The 18,449-nt window shown below is 46.5% G+C and overlaps 1 protein-coding gene and 1 pseudogene across 1 annotated transcript; both read left to right on the top strand.

The window, feature by feature from the left end:
• Positions 1–3,895: 3,895 nt before the first annotated feature.
• On the top strand, positions 3,896–4,796 carry LOC120689583. The gene is made up of 2 exons (XM_039971892.1): positions 3,896–3,905; positions 3,997–4,796. Exon 2 carries the CDS (start codon positions 4,072–4,074, stop codon positions 4,555–4,557), a length of 486 nt encoding a protein of 161 aa, XP_039827826.1. The 5' UTR covers positions 3,896–3,905; positions 3,997–4,071; the 3' UTR covers positions 4,558–4,796.
• A 2,160-nt stretch (positions 4,797–6,956) lies between these two features.
• LOC120689581 lies at positions 6,957–18,446 on the top strand (annotated as a pseudogene).
• Positions 18,447–18,449: the final 3 nt, after the last annotated feature.

The following is an 18,449-nucleotide window of genomic DNA, read 5'->3' as shown; positions in this document are numbered from 1 at the left end:
GTGTGTATAAAAAGTTTGGTCAGCCCCCAAACTTAGTGATTTTGAATCTGTTTCTTTTCAAATCTTTTTCAAACATTTTTGTGAAGTGTTTTTTGGGCATTTTCAAGGTGACCAATTTTAAGTGAGCTCAAGGTACTAGAATTTGAGATAAAGCGAAACTCGAGACACGAAACAATTCAAGCTACTAACCTTGACCCCCCTTGATAGTATGGCCATCTAGAAACTAGCATAAACAACCCCTAAGTGTCCTTCTTTCTTCTTTGCGACACTTAGGGCTAGAAATCCTTAGCCTTCGCGCTAGATCCATCCAACTCTTTGGCGTATAAGCCTATGTTTTCCTTCAAATCACAGATTTCATTAGTAAAACATTAAGGTTGTCATCAATCACCGAAATCATTAAACATGGGGCTATGTTTCTTACACGAGTGCGAAAGGAGGGCATGTTAGTTGGGCCAAAAACACTTCGTTGTGGCATATTTTGAACCATCATAGATAGGGTGTGGTTCTTCCTGAAGAGCATGTAGGAATTTACGGATTCTGCAAAAAAAATTTGGTCATCTTTAGTCTCGGTAGACCGAGCCATGGTGCCCGGGTTCGATGTCTCGGCCGAGTGCCAAAGCATAGGAACCAGTGAGAGATGCAGAGGTTTTGTTATTTAGCCCCAAAAACTCTTAGTTGGTGCATATATTAGCTTTTGTTCCTAGGGTGTGGTTGACACATTCATCTTTCCAACAGGTCCGACAACCCTCGATTCCGAGGCCCGTGGAAGAAGATACGTCAAAAATACGGGACACAATTGGATCCGTCTTGATTCAAGGGTCATCCATTGTCCTGCCAACATGGAGAAGCATTATGTTCAATGGTTCCTCCTTAAGAGTGTGTAGGACCATATGGACTTTGCAAAAAAATACATTTGGCCATCTTGAGTCTTGGTTGACCGAGCCATGGTGCCCGAGATTGGTGTCTCGGCCAAGAGCCAAAGCATAGGAACCAGTGGGAGAAGTAGATGGCTTATTATTTAACCTCTAAAACTCTTAGTTGGTGCATATTTTGATATTTTGTTCCTAGGTTTTGGTTTCCACATTCATCTTTCCAATAGGTCCGACAACCCTCGATTCCGAGCCCCGTGGAAGATACGTCAAAAATATGGGGCACAATTAGATTCATCTTGATTCAAGGGTCATCCATTGTCCTGCCAATATGGAGAAGTATTATGGTCAATGGTTCCTCCTTAAGAGCGTGTAGAAATTTCTGGATTGTGTAACAAATTAGATTTTGCCACCTTGGGTCTTGGCGGACCGAGCCATGGTGCGGTGCCCGCGTTCGGTGTCTCAGCCGAGTGCCAAAGCATAGGAACCAGTGGCCAAAGTAGAGGGCTTGTTATTTAGCACCCAAAACTTCAGTTGTTGTGGTTTTCTCATTCGTTTTCCCAACAGGTCCGGTAGCACTCGATTCCGAACCCCGTGGAAGAAGATACTAAAAAATACGGGACACAACAGGATCCAGATTGATTCAAGGGTCATCCATTGTCCTGCCAATATATAAAAGCATTATGTTCAATGGTTCCTCCTTAAGAGCATATAGGAGCTCATGTATTGTGCAAAAAACTAACTTTGGCCACCTCGAGTCTTGGCAGATCGAGCCATGGTGCCCGGGTTCGGTGTCTCGGCCGAGTGCCAAAGCATAGGATCGAGTGGCGGAAGTAGAGGGCTTGTTATTTAGCCCTCAAAACTTTTGGTTGGTGCATATTTTTAATTTTCATTCCTAGGGTGTGGTTTCCTCATTCATCTTTCCAACATGTCCGATAGCCCTCGATTCCGAGACCCGTGGAAGAACATATGTCAAAAATACGGGACACAATAAGACCCGGCTTGATTCAAGGGACATCCATTGTCCTGCCAATATAGAGAATCATTATGTTCAATGTTCCTCCTTAAGAGCAAGTAGAAACTTACGAATTGTGCAATAAAATAAATTTGGCCATCTTTAGTCTTGGCGAACCGAGCCATGGAGCCAGGGTTGGGTGTCTCGACCGAGTGCCAAAGCATCTGAACAATAGGAGATGTAGATGGCTTGTTATTTAGCCAGCAAAACTCTCAGTTGGTGCATATTTTAAGCTTTCGTTCCTAGTGTGTGGTTTCCACATGCATCTTTCCAACATGTCCGACAGCCCTCGATTCCGAGCCCCGTGGAAGAAGACACGTCAAAAATACGGGACACAACAGGATCCGTCTTGATTCAAGAGCCATCCATTGTTCTACCAATATGGAGAAGCATTATGTTCAAAGGTTCCTCCTTAAGAACACGTAGGAATTTACTAATTGTGTAAAAAATTAGATTTGGCAACCTTGAGTCTTGGTGGACCAAGCCGTGGTGCCGTATTCGGTGTCTCGGCCGAGTGTCAAAGCATAGGAACCAGTGGGAGAAGTAGGGAGCTTGTTATTTAGCCCCCAAAACTCTCGGTTGGTGCATATTTTCAGCTTTCGTTCCTAGGTGTGGTTTCCACATTCATCTTTCCTACAGGTCTGACAGCCCTCGATTCCAAGCCCCGTGGAAGAAGATACATCAAAAACACGGGACACAATAGGATCCAGCTTGATTCAAGGGTCATCCATTGTCCTGCCAATATGAAGAAGTATTATGTTCAATAATTCCTCCTTAAGAGCGTGTAGGAATTTTCGAATTGTGTAAAAAATTAGATATAGCCATCTTGAGTCTTGGCAGACCGAGCCATGTTGCCCGGGTTCTGTGTCTCGGTGGAGTGCCAAAGCATAGGAAACAGTGGTAGAATTAGATGGCTTGTTATTTAGCCTCCAAAACTCTTGGTTGGTGCATATTTTGAGCTTTCCTTCCTAGGGTGTGGTTTCATCATTCATCTTTCTAACATGCCTGACAACCCTCGATTACAAGCCCTGTGGAAGAAGATACATCAAAAATACGGGACACAACTAGATCCGACTTGATTCTAGGGTCATCCATTGTCCTGCCAATATGGATAAGCATTATGTTCAATGGTTACTCCTTAAGAGCGTGTGGGAATTTACGGATTGTGCAAAAAATTAGATTTTGCCATATTGAGTTTTGGTGGACCGAGCCATGGTGCCCAGGTTCGGTGTCTCGGCCGAGTGCCAAAGCATATGAACCAGTGGCAGAAGTACAGGGCTTGTTATTTATCACCCAAAACTCTCAGCTGGTGCATATTTTGAGCTTTTTTCCTAGGGTGTGGTTTTCTCATTCTGACAACCCTCGATTTCGAGCCCCGTGGAAGAAGATACGTCAAAAAATACGAGACACAACAGGATCCGTCTTGATTCAAGGGACATCCATTGTCCTGCAAATATGGAGAAACATTATGTTCAATGGTTCCTCCTTAAGAGCATATAGGAATTTATGAATTATGCAAAAAAATAAATTTGGCAATCTTTAGTTTTGGCGGACCGAGCCATGGTGCCCGCGTTCGTGTCTCAGCCGAGTGCCAAAACGTAGGAACCAGTGGCAGAAGTAGAGGGCTTGTTATTTAGCCCCCAAAACTCTTAGTTGGTGTATATTTTGTGCTTTTGTTTCTATGGTGTGGTTTCAACATTCATATTTCCAACATGTCCGACAACCCTCGATTCTGAGCCCTATGGAAGAGATACGTCAAAAATACGGGACACAACAGGATCCAGCTTGATTCAAAGTCCATCCATTGTCCTGCCAATATATGGAAGGATTATGTTCAATGGTTCCTCCTTAATAGCATGTAGGAGCGTACAAATTGTGCAAAAAATTACATTTAGCCATCTCGAGTCTTGGCAGACCGAGCCATGGTGCCTGGGTTCGGTGTCTCAGTCTCGGACGAGTGCTAAAGCATAGGAACCAGTGGCACAAGTAGAGGGCTTGTTATTTAGAGCACATTTTCTCATGTAAGTACCACTGTACTAGTACAAACCAATTGGAGTTTGGTGGCTATATTCCTTGGACACTAATCTGATTTTGCATTGTCTATTTGTTCAGGTCCATACCAAAAAGAGGAACAGATTAGAGCACAAAAGGTTGAGCAAGCTGGTGTATGTTAGCTACAACCGGAAGATGTCAAATAGATTTCAAAAAATTAGAGAACTTGGCTCCAAAGCAAAGAAATCCAACCCTCTGATTCTTGAAGAATTTAATTGGGAGAGTGAATGGGTTGATGTAAATTCTGATCCAGTTCACACAGGAGCAGCAGTAGATGGGGATGGCAACGTGCTGACTTGGGGGCAGATGGATGAAGCTATTGGTGCAACTGAAGGTCTCCAGGGTCGTGGCCTGAAAAGGGCGGCTGCTGCTCGTTCTGCTGCTGCTGTTAGCCACACTTATGCTAGGAAGAAGCGTCCAAGGAGGGCAAATGCTACTCAGGAAGTGGCTCAGGATATTGCTGAACTGAATGACAGTGATCAGGAGATGATGGAGGTAGATGCACCAGGTGACCAGCATGGTGTATCAGATTCAGAATATACAATGGAGGATGGTGAAGATTCCGGAGGACCACCTGATGGAGAACAAGAATTTCAATTGAATGAAGCATTGCTTGATTAGCTGCATGGCTGGGCTGTCTTCTTTTGAAATTTGCTGCTTTGTTGAATTGTTGTGTGCTGATGTGTTGTTCAGCTGAAGTGTTCAGCTTATTATCAACTTATCATTTGAACCTATTTATGTACTGAATGTCTGAACACTGAACCTATTTAGCTGTCTAATTGTCTATGTAATATGTATGCTTTGCTGGTTGCCTGCTGCCCTGGTTTAGTTGTGTTCTTTTTAAATTTTGAATTACTTGCTCACTTGCTGTAATGCTGTTACACATTTAATTTCAGCTACTGACTTCAGTTTTTCTCTTTGTAATTACAGTTTCAGCAGCAGAACAGCAAGGATATGGAGTGTGGGACAAGAATATGGAGTTCTGGACAGTTCAAACATCAAATCTCACAAGTAAGTGTCACCAAACTGACTATCATTGTGTTCCTGCTTGCTATATAGTATATAAGTACATATACATGTACATATATGTCGTGGGATATATAGGACGACTATAGCGACGACTAGGACCGACTAGGGTCGAGTAATCGACCTGATCGACGACTAGTCGCGACTAGTCGCCTTATCGGTGCCATGGCGACTAGGTTCGACTAGACGACTGTATAACATGGATAGGCACTGATCACATTCATAGCCGAATCTCCAACTACCAACCGGACCAGGATAATCCGGTCGCCTCGCCTTATAACCTCTACGACTCCATCCTTAAGGCTCATATCGATCAAGATACCGACACCATTCCTACCCGGTGTTGCTCCCGTGTACCAAAGCTTGAAGTCAGTATCCTCAATCTTCTTCGCCTTTTGGCCCTTCTATTTAGTCTCCTGAATGCATAGAATATTTACACGCCTCCTAATCGCTGCATCAACTAGCTCTCGCAACCTACCCGTTAGGGACCCTATGTTCCAGCTACCTATACGAATCCTAGTTTGCTCGGCTAACTTTGTTACCCTTCGCACCCGTCGAGGGAAGTGCGAAGACCCTTGCTCATTTTTCACTACACCCGGGCGTAGATGTAGCGCGCCACTCAGGCTGCGACGACCCGACCTTTGCTCACTTATCATCGTACCCAGGTCACGATACGACACACCATTGGGGGGATGGCGACCCGGCCCTTGTCCATTTAACACCACACCCGGGTTCCGATGTAGCGCGTCGCTAAGAGGGTTACGCCCCAACGAATTTCTTATGGGTTTCATATCCATTTGAGTGGCATGTTTTGACGCTGGTTTGCCAAACCTAACGCAACCCTCCTCCTTTACCCAGGCTTGGGACCGGCTATGTTGAGACGACTCGAAAGTCTTCCAGTCAACACAGGCGGAGTTCTCAAAGTGATTAATATTAATGGAATTTCTGAATGCATTTAGCTATTGTTTGCTATATATGCACCATTAGACCGTTGTAATGGGCAATCGGATGGGCCCTTTGGGCTAGGTCAGAGCTACAGGACGTCGCTAGCAGGGGTTTCTCAGGGTTACTTAGCAGTAAGACAAGGATAGAGATAGATAAGATTAGATTAGATCTATTCCTTGGAAGTCAAGTAAATCCTCTCTATATAAAGAGGGGAGTTGTATCAACTAAAGTTAACCAAGAAGAGAAATCAATGTAGCCCCCAGTTCATCAACCCAGACTAAGTCTTAGTCCCCATCTAAGCAGCCGCAGCCCCCCGGCTATCCTACCAGCGGGCATTTATCCCCCTTATGAACTAGGTTCATGACAACCGTCCTTGTTAATAATTGTTATTTGAACTGATCTTGACAAGGGGATTGATGAAAAGGAAAGAATGGAGACAGAACGCGGGTGCCACACCATTAGATGAAGATTCCCTCTCATTCTGTATTAGCTTGTTGCATATCATGTTGCGAGACATTGCACTCTTGTTTTCCAATGTCCTCATTTATTACAACATTTCTCGAAACTTCGCTTGTGTAAGTGTAACTGATGAACTCATCTTGATCATAGGTGCTTGGTGGAGTATCTTCCTGCCTTATACCGATATTTTATTTGTTCATCAACATTACTAGCATTTGGTTATATTCTTGTTGTGGCCATATAAACATTATGATCATATATCCTACCCCTGCAGGCTGTTTCCAGAATTCGAGGAGCATAATTGTGCAAGGACAGGAAGGACCGCAACGGAAATGGTATTCTACTTTCTTTTCACTTTCTTTTCATGCATCTTTAGTCTCTTCCAAAGAGTAGGAAGACCAAGTTTAGCCACACATTTCCCCATTTTGTCCAATGTCAAGATTGACCTCTTGGTGATTACCGATTCACTACTGTGACGATGGCACTTACTTGCAATAGTTCTTTATCCTGCTGCGGGTGTTATTCTTCTTTATGTTAATATCATTTTTAGTTTGTTTAAGAAAACTTACCACTTCATGATGCCTCAGGTGGAGCTTAAGGATGGTCCCAGGAACAGTTTACACATGAAATGGAACCCTTTCTACGCGACAAAGGTTGGTAGTCTCCCCAGCATTACCACATGTACTTGAATATGACAAGAAAAAATATTAAAAAGTTCACCATTGGTGGTGCAGGCGTTGTAGAGTTAGTTGCTGATCATGCGTGTGAGGAAGTGAAACCCCTTTCACCAGAAGCAGCACAGATGGTAAGGACAGCATACTATGCAGTCTTTGCTGCATATTTGATCCCAAAATGGATTTTATCAAACTTAAAGTAGCATTCTTCAATTTTACTAGAGTTATGTTTTACTCCACGTTCCTAAAATTAAAGACTATGCAGTCTTTGCTGCATATTTGATCCAAAAATGGTCTTGATCAAACTTCATTCTTCAATTTTACCAGAGTTATGTTTTACTCCACGTTCCTAAAATTAAATGCCATGGATCATGAGTTCCAAAAAAGCATCCTTGTCAACTCTGTTACTGAAGTTACATTAGGGTGCTCCAGTAGTCCAGCACCGTCTCAATTGCAACTGCTAAAATAAGGTTCACTTTGCAACCCCTCTACAATTCCCAAAGCAACAACCTGTCCTCACATTGCAGAATTCTCAAGTCATCATTTGACTACTCACTGGTTATGCTTATTTGTAACTGTTTGATTCCTTTTCCGTTTTTTTCTTAGTTCCCCCTTGAAACATCTAGCTTTCCCCTTTTATTGTAACGGTAGCCGTTATCTGTTTCAGGCTTTGTTGTTATGGAAATGAACACTAGGAGAAACAAACATAGTTTGGAATGTCATGAAAATACCCTGCATATGCTAGATAATACCATAAAAATGCAGAAGTAAACAATGCCATAAATTCTGCCAATTCTTAGCATTCATTCCCATAATAATTAGTGCTACTAGAGCACTAGTGCACAACACAAAGTAGCAACATAACAATTCTTAGCATTCATTCCCATAATAGTCTACGCTGATTATTCTCTATCTAATCTTTGTTTATTTTTTGTGCAGGGTTTATTCGCAAATGTGAAGAAACCATTCTTGATGCAAATATTGCATTTGGGAATTAGGAAGGGATTAACAAAGGAAGTGTTGCAAAACATGGCCCATTTAAAGATAAATTTAGAAGATTTATCGCAAACTGAGCTCCGAACACTGTGTGTGGCTAATGGTGTCAATTGCAAAAAAAATAAGAAAGAAGAAATGTTGGCTAGCCTTCGTGACCACAAAAGATCATTGGCGCAAAAGGTATATTACTTTAACTATTAAACCAAAAGTGATTTATAATTCTTATTTTTTGTCAATATGATTTTGTCACGATTAGTCTACTAGTAGTCAGTCCCTACACGACTCAACTCAACTTTTTCTGCACTGCGTTGGTTCAGGACCATCTAAAGTATGCCCATGGCAATTATTTTTATATGTCTAACTTTTCATCATATTAATAAGCAATTGTATAAATTCCCATGCCAGTTTGAGAGAAAAAATATGTAGGGATTTTAGTAAAAAAATGCTATCTATTAGGCAAGTGATGAAGTACATTGTATAAGACATAACCATTACGTGATGCTGTTGTTCATAGCCAAATTTTAAAAATGGCCTGTTGGAGCCTCGCATAATTATGGGATTTGATTATATGAATGCTGTTATAGATACATCATAATCATGTAAGCTCATTGTAGAATAGGATAAGGGTGACTTCATATATATAGCCACTATGGCTTGATGTACAAGGAAGGCAATTATTGCCTATCATGTATGGGCGTCATTATACTAGACGTCATAAGAAGCAGGTTCAGTAGGAGATTGCAGCCAATACAGGCTGTTTCTGTGTCGAATTTGGGTCAGAACCTGTATGGTTCAGTTATTTCGAGATAGGAGATTTGTTTAGTTAGAGTTGGAGGATAAATAGGAGTCAGTTTTGGTAGTCGGTTTAGATAAGGATTAATATAAGCTGTAAACAGGGGGCTACATATAAAGCCTATTGTAATATGAGAAACTCAAGAAATAGATCAATCCTTCCTCCCCTGTTTCTCACGGAAGCCATCGCTCGCTCCAAAACCACGGCCCCACGGCCCTAAACCTCGACCAGAAACATCCCACGACTACCTACGCCAACCTCCATCTACTAATCATCCCCCACCATCACAACTGGTATCAGATTGCTCTTGTTCTGATCTCCCCACCATGTCGCAGCCAATCACCATGGAAGACCTCGCCAAGCGCCTGGAGGACATGGCCGCAACCTTCACCAAGGCACACCAGGATGTGCAGAAGACCATCACCAAATAGGGTGACCACATCAAGCTCCTGTCCGCCGCTGTGACCCGCCTGGATCCGGCTGCTATGGGCAAGGGCCCCGACCCGGAGGATGTCTCTGGCCGCGACGACCAGGAGGGCGGCCTCGGTTTAGGCGGCTCTGTTGTCTCCCCAGACGACAAAACGCAGACCACGTCCCGCTTCCTGCAGCCAGATGACGGGTTCCACCCCCGAGCCAAGCTGGAGTTCCCCACTTATGACGGCAAGGAAGACCCTCTGCCTTGGCTTAATAGATGCGAAACTTTCTTCAGGGGACAGAACACGCCAGATGCGCGCAAGATGTGGTACGCATCCCTGCACATGACAAGACCTGCGCAGCTCTGGTATTTTCGTCTTGAGCTCAACACCGGCGCACCGTCTTGGCATTCCTTCGTCAAGCTTGTGCACACCTGCTTCGGACCACCCATGACGGACAGTGCGCTCGGAGAACTCAAGCTCCTGCACCGGACTTCCACCGTTGAGGACTACTGCGACCGCTTCATGGCTCTGGTCTGTCGCGACCACGAACTGTCCGAGGACCAGCAGGTTCAATTTTTTGTCGCCGGGCTCCGAAACCCACTTCAGATTGACGTCGCCCTCCGCAGCCCTCGTACGATGAACGAGGCCATCAAACTGGCGCGCGCCTACGAGCAACATCAGGCCATCTCCGATCCTCCGCCTTCACGGCCTCGATCGACCTTCCGCCCAGGGGCTTCCACAGCTCCCACGGGAACGGCGGCCTCATCCCCCGCTCTGCTGGGACCTTCCCCCACACCAGCGACGTCTGCCGCGTCCTCGACACCGGGTCACCGTCGCCTCACTCCCAGCGAGATGTCCCAGCACTGCGCTGCGGGCCTCTGCTATAATTGTGATGAGAAACTCGTCTATGGCCACAAGTGCAAGAACCTCTTCATCATGAAGATTGTCGCCGAGGAGCTAGCAGAAGGAGACACGGAGACACCACCGGCAACCGAGGCGGATGATTTGGCACTGTCCCTACATGCATTCACAGGCATCCGTCCCAGCAAGTTCAGCACCATGAAGGTCTGGGTGTTCATTGGTCCCCATCGTCTGACCACGCTCTTGGACTCAGGATTCTCCCACAACCTCATCGACGAAGGCATCGCACGCTAGCTTGGACTTTGCCTCCACCAGCGACACGGCCTGCATGTCACCGTTGGGGATGGGGAGCGCGTCACTTGTTCTGGCGGCTTCCCGGATACGCCAATTGAAGTGGGGTCTGAGCGATTCCTCATCGATTGCTATGCCATCGCCGTGGGAGGCTATGATTTGATTCTAGGAGTCTGCTTTCTAGGTGCGCTTGGGCCCTTGCTCTGGGACTTCGCCGAGCAGACGCTGTGTTTCCGACGGGACGATTGCTAGATTCTTTGGCCTGGTCTGGATCGCTCCAGTCCTCCGACAGTTCATGCCATCCAGGCAGGGTCCCATACATTGATGCAAGACCTCCTGGAAGAATTCAGCGACTTGTTCGCCGACCCAACTGGCCTGCCCCCCTCGCGGTCGATCTGCCACCACATACGGCTGTACCCGGGAACTGACGCCGTTGCAGTCCGACCATACAGATATGTCCATATCCAGAAAGAACTGGAACGCCAGTGTGCCGAGTTGCTGCGCCAAGGCGTTATTTGCCCGAGTACTTCGGCATTCTCGTCGCCCGCACTGCTGGTCAAGAAACATGATGGTTCCTGGCGTCTATGCATTGACTACAGAGCTTTAAACTCCAAAACTATCAAGGACAAGTTTCCAATTCCCATAGTCGAAGCGCTCCTAGATGAACTGAAGGGTGCCCAGTACTTTACCAAATTGGACCTTCGTTCCGGATATCACCAAGTGCTTATGTGTAGGAAAGGTAGGATGCGTATAATGTGGTCGATTGTATTGCAATGAGCCCCTTGGGCGGTATATATAGGAGTACAAGGCTTGGAGGGCAAGGCACCTCCCCTAGAGATAAGGAAGGCTATCATGGGATTACATCAATCTTAAACTACCATATCTGGAGTTGCCTAATATACTCTAACATCCCCCCGCAGTCGTAGCAGTAGCAACACGAACGGTCAGACTGGAGAACAATGGAGACGTATCCCCTCTGCAGTCGGAACGCCGGTGCGAAAGCTTTGACTGGAGACTTATGCAGATGATAGCCCTTTAGTGCCGTAGTAGCCGAAGTCGAGGTGGACGTGGTCGAAGTCGTCGAGGTGCTCGAGTACACAAACTCAGCAGCTTCTTGCCGAAGATAGCAGCAGGACGGCGCGGCGGATGATGATGGTAGACGGCGCGGTTTGCGACTTAGGTCACGCTTAGGACAAGGGCGGCGACGGCGCAGGTTGCAGCAAGTGTCGCGCTCAGATCAGGGGTGGCGACGACGTCTTCCTTCAGGAACATCGGCGGCGATGTCCGCGCGAGAAAGGATGGAGGCGCGGAGGCGGATCGAGCGCCTACTTGACGAAGACCGGCGGCGAGTGGCGCCACCGCCTGAAAAGGCGACGACACCGGTAGGGTGGCTTGATCATGAATGTCGTTGCTGCAGCCTGGAGGGCGCAACAACAACCTCGTCCTTCGGGAGTGTCGACGATGAACGGCGACGAACGGCAGGACGACGCAAACCCGATAATGAATCAGGAAAAAACCTAAGAAAAACACACAGCAGTAGCAGGGTGACCTCCGGGTACAATCTCGGGTGCCGTAGCGAATTCCTCTCTCCTTGTCTCTTCCCCGCAGGTCAACACGGGACATAAGAAACAGAGGAGATCGGAAACCCGAGCGGCTCTCCTCCTCTTGGCAGGCTAAGATCTGCCCCCGCAGCCGCGTCTTCGAGAAGCAGAGGCGGCGCTGGGGGAGGAAGGGCGGTGGCCGATGGCGCAGGGGAGGTAGCCGGCGATGGAGGGGCGCTGCGGCCCAGCGGCGATGTCGGTCGGCGGTGCACTGGCCCGACGGTCCCGATGGCGCGGTGTCTTGGCGGCCCCATAGCTTCCTCCGCAGCCACGCACTCGCACTTAGGGGCAGCGGTGCGGCGGCGCTAGTGGGAGGGGGGGGCGCCTGGATGTTGCGCGGAAGGGGCGGCGGGTGCTGATGCGGTGCCGAAGACGACGACGCGGAGGCGGTGGCGGCCCAAGGCGGGGCCATGGCGATGCCGACGAGCGACGCGGCCACGGCGACGGTAGAGGTCAACCCTGCTGGTTGACGACGACGGCAGCGCGGATCAGATGGATCCGCGGCGCATCCTAGGAGTGCGCTGCCCCCGGCGGAGATCAATCTCGATCTCCCCGGGGGCGCGCGGGTGCAGCGGAAGCGGCGACGCGACTAGGGTTAGGATCTCGTAACCTAGGCGTCTAATGCCATGTAGGAAATGTAGGATGCGTATAATGTGGTCGATTGTATTGCAATGAGCCCCTTGGGCGGTATATATAGGAGTACAAGGATTGGAGGGCAAGGCACCTCCCCTAGAGATAAGGAAGGCTATCATGGAATTACATCAATCTTAAACTACCATATCTGGAGTTGCCTAATATACTCTAACATTATGGTTGAGGAGGACGTGGCCAAGACAGCGTTCCGCACTCACCAAGGGTTATTTGAGTTCCTGGTCATGCCTTTTGGTCTCACCAATGCACTCGCCACCTTCCAGGCTCTCATGAACTTGGTCTTGCAGCCGTTCCTCCGCCGTTTTGTGCTCGTCTTCTTTGATGTTATCCTCATTTACAGTCTATCCTCGGCAGAGCATCTCCGGCATGTGCGCCTTATCTTACGTACGCTCCAAGAGCACTCCCTTTACTTCAAGAAATCTAAGTGCTCTTTTGGATCCCAGTCGGTTGCATACTTGGGCCATGTCATCAGTTCAGATGGAGTCGCCATGGATGCAGAGAAGGTCAACGCCATCGTTTCCTGGCCAGTTCCAACATCAGTACGTGCAGTTCGGGAATTCCTTGGGCTGGCAGGCTATTACCGGCGTTTTATCCGAAATTACGGCGACATAACAGCGCCCCTCACCAAACTCCTATGAAAGGAAGGATCCCTGTGGACTGAGGAAGCTGCTGCAGCTTTTGCGGCCCTCCTACAGGCCCTCACAACGGCCCCTGTGCTTCAGCTCCCTGATTTTGTACAGAGGTTCATTGTCGAATGTGATGCATCAGGATCCGGATTCGGAGCAGTACTTCATCAAGGGAGCGGGGCCATCGCTTTTCTCAGTCGCCCAATTGCTGCATGCCACACCAAATTGGCGGACTACAAGCGCGAGCTTATTGGCTTGGTACAAGCGGTCAAGCATTGGCGGCCCTATTTATGGGGCAGGGAATTCATCATCCAAACAGATCATCGTAGTCAAGTTCTTGCTCGATCAACGATTATCAACAATCTCTCAGCACCAGTGGGCTAGCAAGTTGATTGGGTTTGATTTCACCGTTGAGTTCAAGCCAGGCCGTGCTAACATAGTGGCTGACTCGCTGTCCAGGCGCCATGCTGATGATCCCATGGCATGTTCTGCTCTATCCAGCCTGCGGTTCTCCGTTTTTTATGACATTCGTCACGCCGTAGCCACAGACCCCTCTTTGGAATCTATTCGGAAGAAAGCTATGGAGGGTGTGGACGATTGGTCCTCTGTTGATGGGCTGCTGCTTCACAAAGGCCGTGTGTTCGTCCCTGACACGTCGCCATTGGCATCCTCCATTGTGGCGACGATTCATGACAACGGGCATGAAGGCATACAGAAGACCCTCCAACGCCTGCGCGCGGATTTCTTCATCCCTCGGGACCGCCTCAAGGTACGCGAGCATGTGCTTGTCTGCTCGGTTTGTCAACAGAACAAGGTGGCCTAGCTTAAGCCGGCCGGTCTTCTCCAACCCCTCGAGGTGCCTTCTTCTGTTTTCAGTGACATTGCCATGGATTTTGTGGAAGGCTTCCTGTGCATTAACGGCAAGTCAGTTATCCTCACAGTGGTGGATAGGTTTTCAAAGTTTGCCCATTTTATTGCACTGGGACATCCATACACAGCAACCTCAGTGGCTCATGCTTTCTTTGCTGATATTGTCCGCCTCCATGAGATCCCTGCTTCTATTGTCAGTGATCGAGATCCCGTGTTCACTAGTGGCTTTTGGCAGGAACTGTTTCGCCTATCAGGCGTTAAGCTTAATATGACAACGGCTTTTCACCCTCAGTCAGATGGCCAGTCTGAAGCGACAAATAAGATCATTGTTATGTACCTGCGATGTCTTGCTGGGGAAAGGCCTCGTCAGTGGTTGCAATGGCTCCCATGGGCTGAGTTTTGTTATAACACATCCTTCCAGACATCCCTGGGCACCTCTCCTTTTCATGTTGTCTATGGTCAGGCTCCACATGCGACCATCACTTATGACCATGGTTTGGCTCGCCTAGCTGCAGTCGATCAGCAACTTCGGGACCGCGATGAATTTCTGGTGGAGATTCGGGATCGTTTGGAACGGGCCCAACAGCTCTACAAGGCTCAATATGACAAGCATCGCCGAGAGCTGGAGTTCTGTCCGGGGGATTGGGTTTGGCTGCGGCTGCTTCATCATCCCATGGCTTCTTTGTTTATTCATGGTCGTGGGAAGCTGGGGCCCAAGTATTTTGGTCCATTCAAAGTCCTCGATCGCGTGGGTGATATGGCGTATCGTCTTCAGCTGCCGTTGGGTACTCGTCTGCACAATGTTTTTCATGTTGGTCTTCTCAAGCCTTTCCATGGGACGCCCCCGGAGACTGCACCAGTGTTGCCTCCTATACGTCATGGGCGGGTTTGCCTGGTCCCTGAAAGGGTTCTGAAGAGTCGTCAGGATCGCGGCCTTCAGGAGGTTTTGGTGCAGTGGCAGGGACATCAGGCTGCAGAGGCATCATGGATGCCATTGGACGAATTCCGGCGCGTCTATCCCAGTTTCCAGCTCGAGGACGAGCTGATTGTCCAGGCAGGGAGAGATGTCATGTATGGGCGTCATTATACTAGGTGTCATAAGCAGGTTCAGTAGGAGATTGCGGCCAATACAGGCTGTTTCTGTGTCGAATTTGGGTCAGAACCTGTATGGTTCAGTTATTTCGAGATAGCAGATTTGTTTAGTTAGAGTTGGAGGATAAATAGGAGTCAGTTTTGGTAGTCGGTATAGATGAGGATTGAGATAAGCTGTAAACATGGGGCTACATATAAAGCCTATTGTAATATGGGAAACTCAAGTAATAGATCAATCCTTCCTCCCCTGTTTCTCACAGAAGCCATCGCTGGCTCCAAAACCACGGCCCCACGGCCCTAAACCTCAACCAGAAACATCCCACGACCACTCCCTGCGCCAACCTCGATCTACTAATCATCCCCCACCATCACATTGCCTGACATACACGCTTATACACTCCCTAGTATAGCTATACAAGTTATATATATGTTATATTGAAGACTCTACCTTTTTTCTCTCCCACAGACTCTGTACCTTGCTTTATATGCACATTGACTTTTTAATATTCATGTGCAGGCGGAGGTCAGGGGAAAAGATATGGAAGATGAAATCCCTCCGTTGAGGGATAAGTTATCAGAAATGGAGAAGTGTGAAGGTGTGACTGTGATGGAGTCTTCTCTCATAAACTTTCTACAAAATGATGTTACTCATAAAGAGTAAGTATCTGTTTAAACTAAACTAGGAAAGAATTAGTTTTCTATTCTAGAGTTGATTGACATAATTTTGCTGCTCTTTGTTCCTATTAACAGAGCAGATATAAAAAGATTGGAAATTGAATTGGATTCCACAAAGAATATATTGGATGTCAAGCATGAGTGTTGGCGAACCGCACAAGAAAATTATGAACGGCAAGTATTTTTTTACTTGTACCCATGTGAACCAATTTTTCTTGGGCACCATATTTCTTGGCTGGAAAATGAGGGCTGCCCCACCCCCCACCATTGTGCTGCATCCATAGTAGATTTTTTTTTACTGATTTTGGTTTCTCACTGCTTATGGGTTTATCACACGGTGGTGTTAAGGGTATAATAGTCAGGGGTATTTATGTAATCTCCTAGTCTAGGGTTTTCATCTCTAGTCTCATGTACTCTATATATAGTCCCTAGTGGGCCGCAATACAATTAATCTATTCAGCCTCTTTTTCGTGACAGGTGTGACATATTTAAGCGATTTAGCTGAATAATTCATCTTGTACAATTAACAGGTGACCAATTGTTCAAAGGAGTGGGCATCGAGATATGATGTTCTCATGAAGAAGTACATGGAGTGCGCAGAGAGGCGTTCTTTACACAATGAGCTTATTGAGCTGAGGGGGAACATTAGGGTGTTCTGCAGATGCAGGCCCCTGAACGATAAGTACATCTCTGTGGTTGAGATCGATCCAGAAAAGAAGAATGTGCTGCAGTTTACTCCTGTCGGAAAAGAAAGGAAGGCCTTCAAGTTCGATTATGTTTTTGGCCTAGAGGATGACCAAGGTATATTTGTGAATAGTTACAAATATTGTACCTAATTGCATTGTCCAGTATGCTACTGGTATGCATGTTTAAGGATGATGAATTAACCGGTCAAATTCTGATCTTTTTCATCAGAGGTAGTATTTTCAGAAACGGTGCCTGTTATTAGGTCAGTGATGGATGACTTCAATCTATGTATCTTTGCCTATGGACAGACAGGAGCTGGTAAAACATTTACTATGGAAGGGGTTCGAGGAAATAGGGGGTGTAAATTATAGGGCTTTGCAAGAATTGTTCAGAATCTCGATAGAAAGAAGTGCATCTGTTGCATATACATTTTCGATTGGCATTCTGGAAGTTTACAATGGAAAGATAAGGGGTCTGCTTGGTGAGAGCAATAAGCAATTAAAAAGGTACATTTCCTTTATTTCTCCTTCTGATGGGAAAAGGTTTTGTTGCTGAATCATAGTATCTTTTTGCAATGCAAGCATGGATATTAAGCAAAGTGCTGATGGAACGCAAGCGGTGCCTGGTTTGATTGATGTTCCAATTTATGACAGAGACGGTGCATGGGAGATACTGAGAGCTGGTGCTCGGAATAGATCTGTTGCGGCAACCAATGCAAATGAACTCAGTAGCCGCTCCCACAGGTGAGGGCTGTGGTGTTTTACCTCATGTTATGTATTCATTCTTTCTAATTGATTAAGATAATCATCTAGGATACCCTTTCAGTTTTCAAAAATTATCACCACCATTTAGATTCAGTTTTGTCAACTTGGCATTGAACTGTCATTACTATAGCATTGTGATAAAACATTTTGCCTCATGTTTTGTGCCCGGACTTGTGTTCCATTTGCAGTTTGGTTAGGGTCACCGTCACTGGCTCAAATTTGGTGACGGGTCAGAGGACCTTAAGCTATATGTGGTTAGTTGACCTTGCCGGAAGTTTGAGAGTAGGAGAAACTGGAGTAGAAGGTGATAGGCTCGAGGAGGCAAAGTTCATCAATAAATCACTATCTGCCTTGGGTGATGTTATATCTGCCCTTGCATTAAAAAATTCGCATATCCCTTACAGGTTAGTCATATTCACATACTAAGGCATCTACCATGCTTAGCTGCTTAATCTTGGTCTCACCACCGACATTTTCTTTTTGCGGTCAAATAGGAACTCCAAGTTGACACGCTTGCTCCAAAGCTCATTAGGTAAGTTTTCTCCTTTTACTGCTAATGTGGTAATTGCACATCTTTTTAGCAAAATGATGGAGTTCATTGCCTTCTACTCCATTTGTTTCCATTAGCGCAATAGAATGTCCAAAAAAGATGGCGAACTTATTTGTTCAAGTTTTATTACAGGTGGGGACTACAAATGTTTAATGTTTGTGCAGATAAGTCCAAGCTCGAAAGACTCCGAAGAAACTCTACGCTCCCTAACGTTTGCAAGTAGAGTCCAGGCTGTAGAACATGGTCCTGCTCGTAAGCAAGTGGATCCAGCTGAATGTTCCAATCTAAAGAATATGGTAATTTCACTCTTCCACCATAATGAATAGTTATGACAAGATATAAGCTGTTATATTAACAATAATGCCCATTCCAGACTGAAAAACGGCAGAAGCGAAAGGGAAATGGACAGCTGAATCAAAGCTTGGAGTCCAAGGGGCTAAGTATACTTCTTGTGTCTTCAGGACACCAAGTGTAAAGGTATAAATTGGAGCAAGCGTGTCAACTTGGAGTTCCTATTTAACCGCAAAATGGAAATG

Source organism: Panicum virgatum, chromosome 9N (genome assembly GCF_016808335.1).
Source record: "Panicum virgatum strain AP13 chromosome 9N, P.virgatum_v5, whole genome shotgun sequence".
In the NCBI taxonomy this organism is placed as follows: Eukaryota; Viridiplantae; Streptophyta; class Magnoliopsida; order Poales; family Poaceae; genus Panicum; species Panicum virgatum.
Note: the sequence above shows the minus strand (reverse complement) of the source record. Positions and strands in the feature narration are given on the sequence as shown.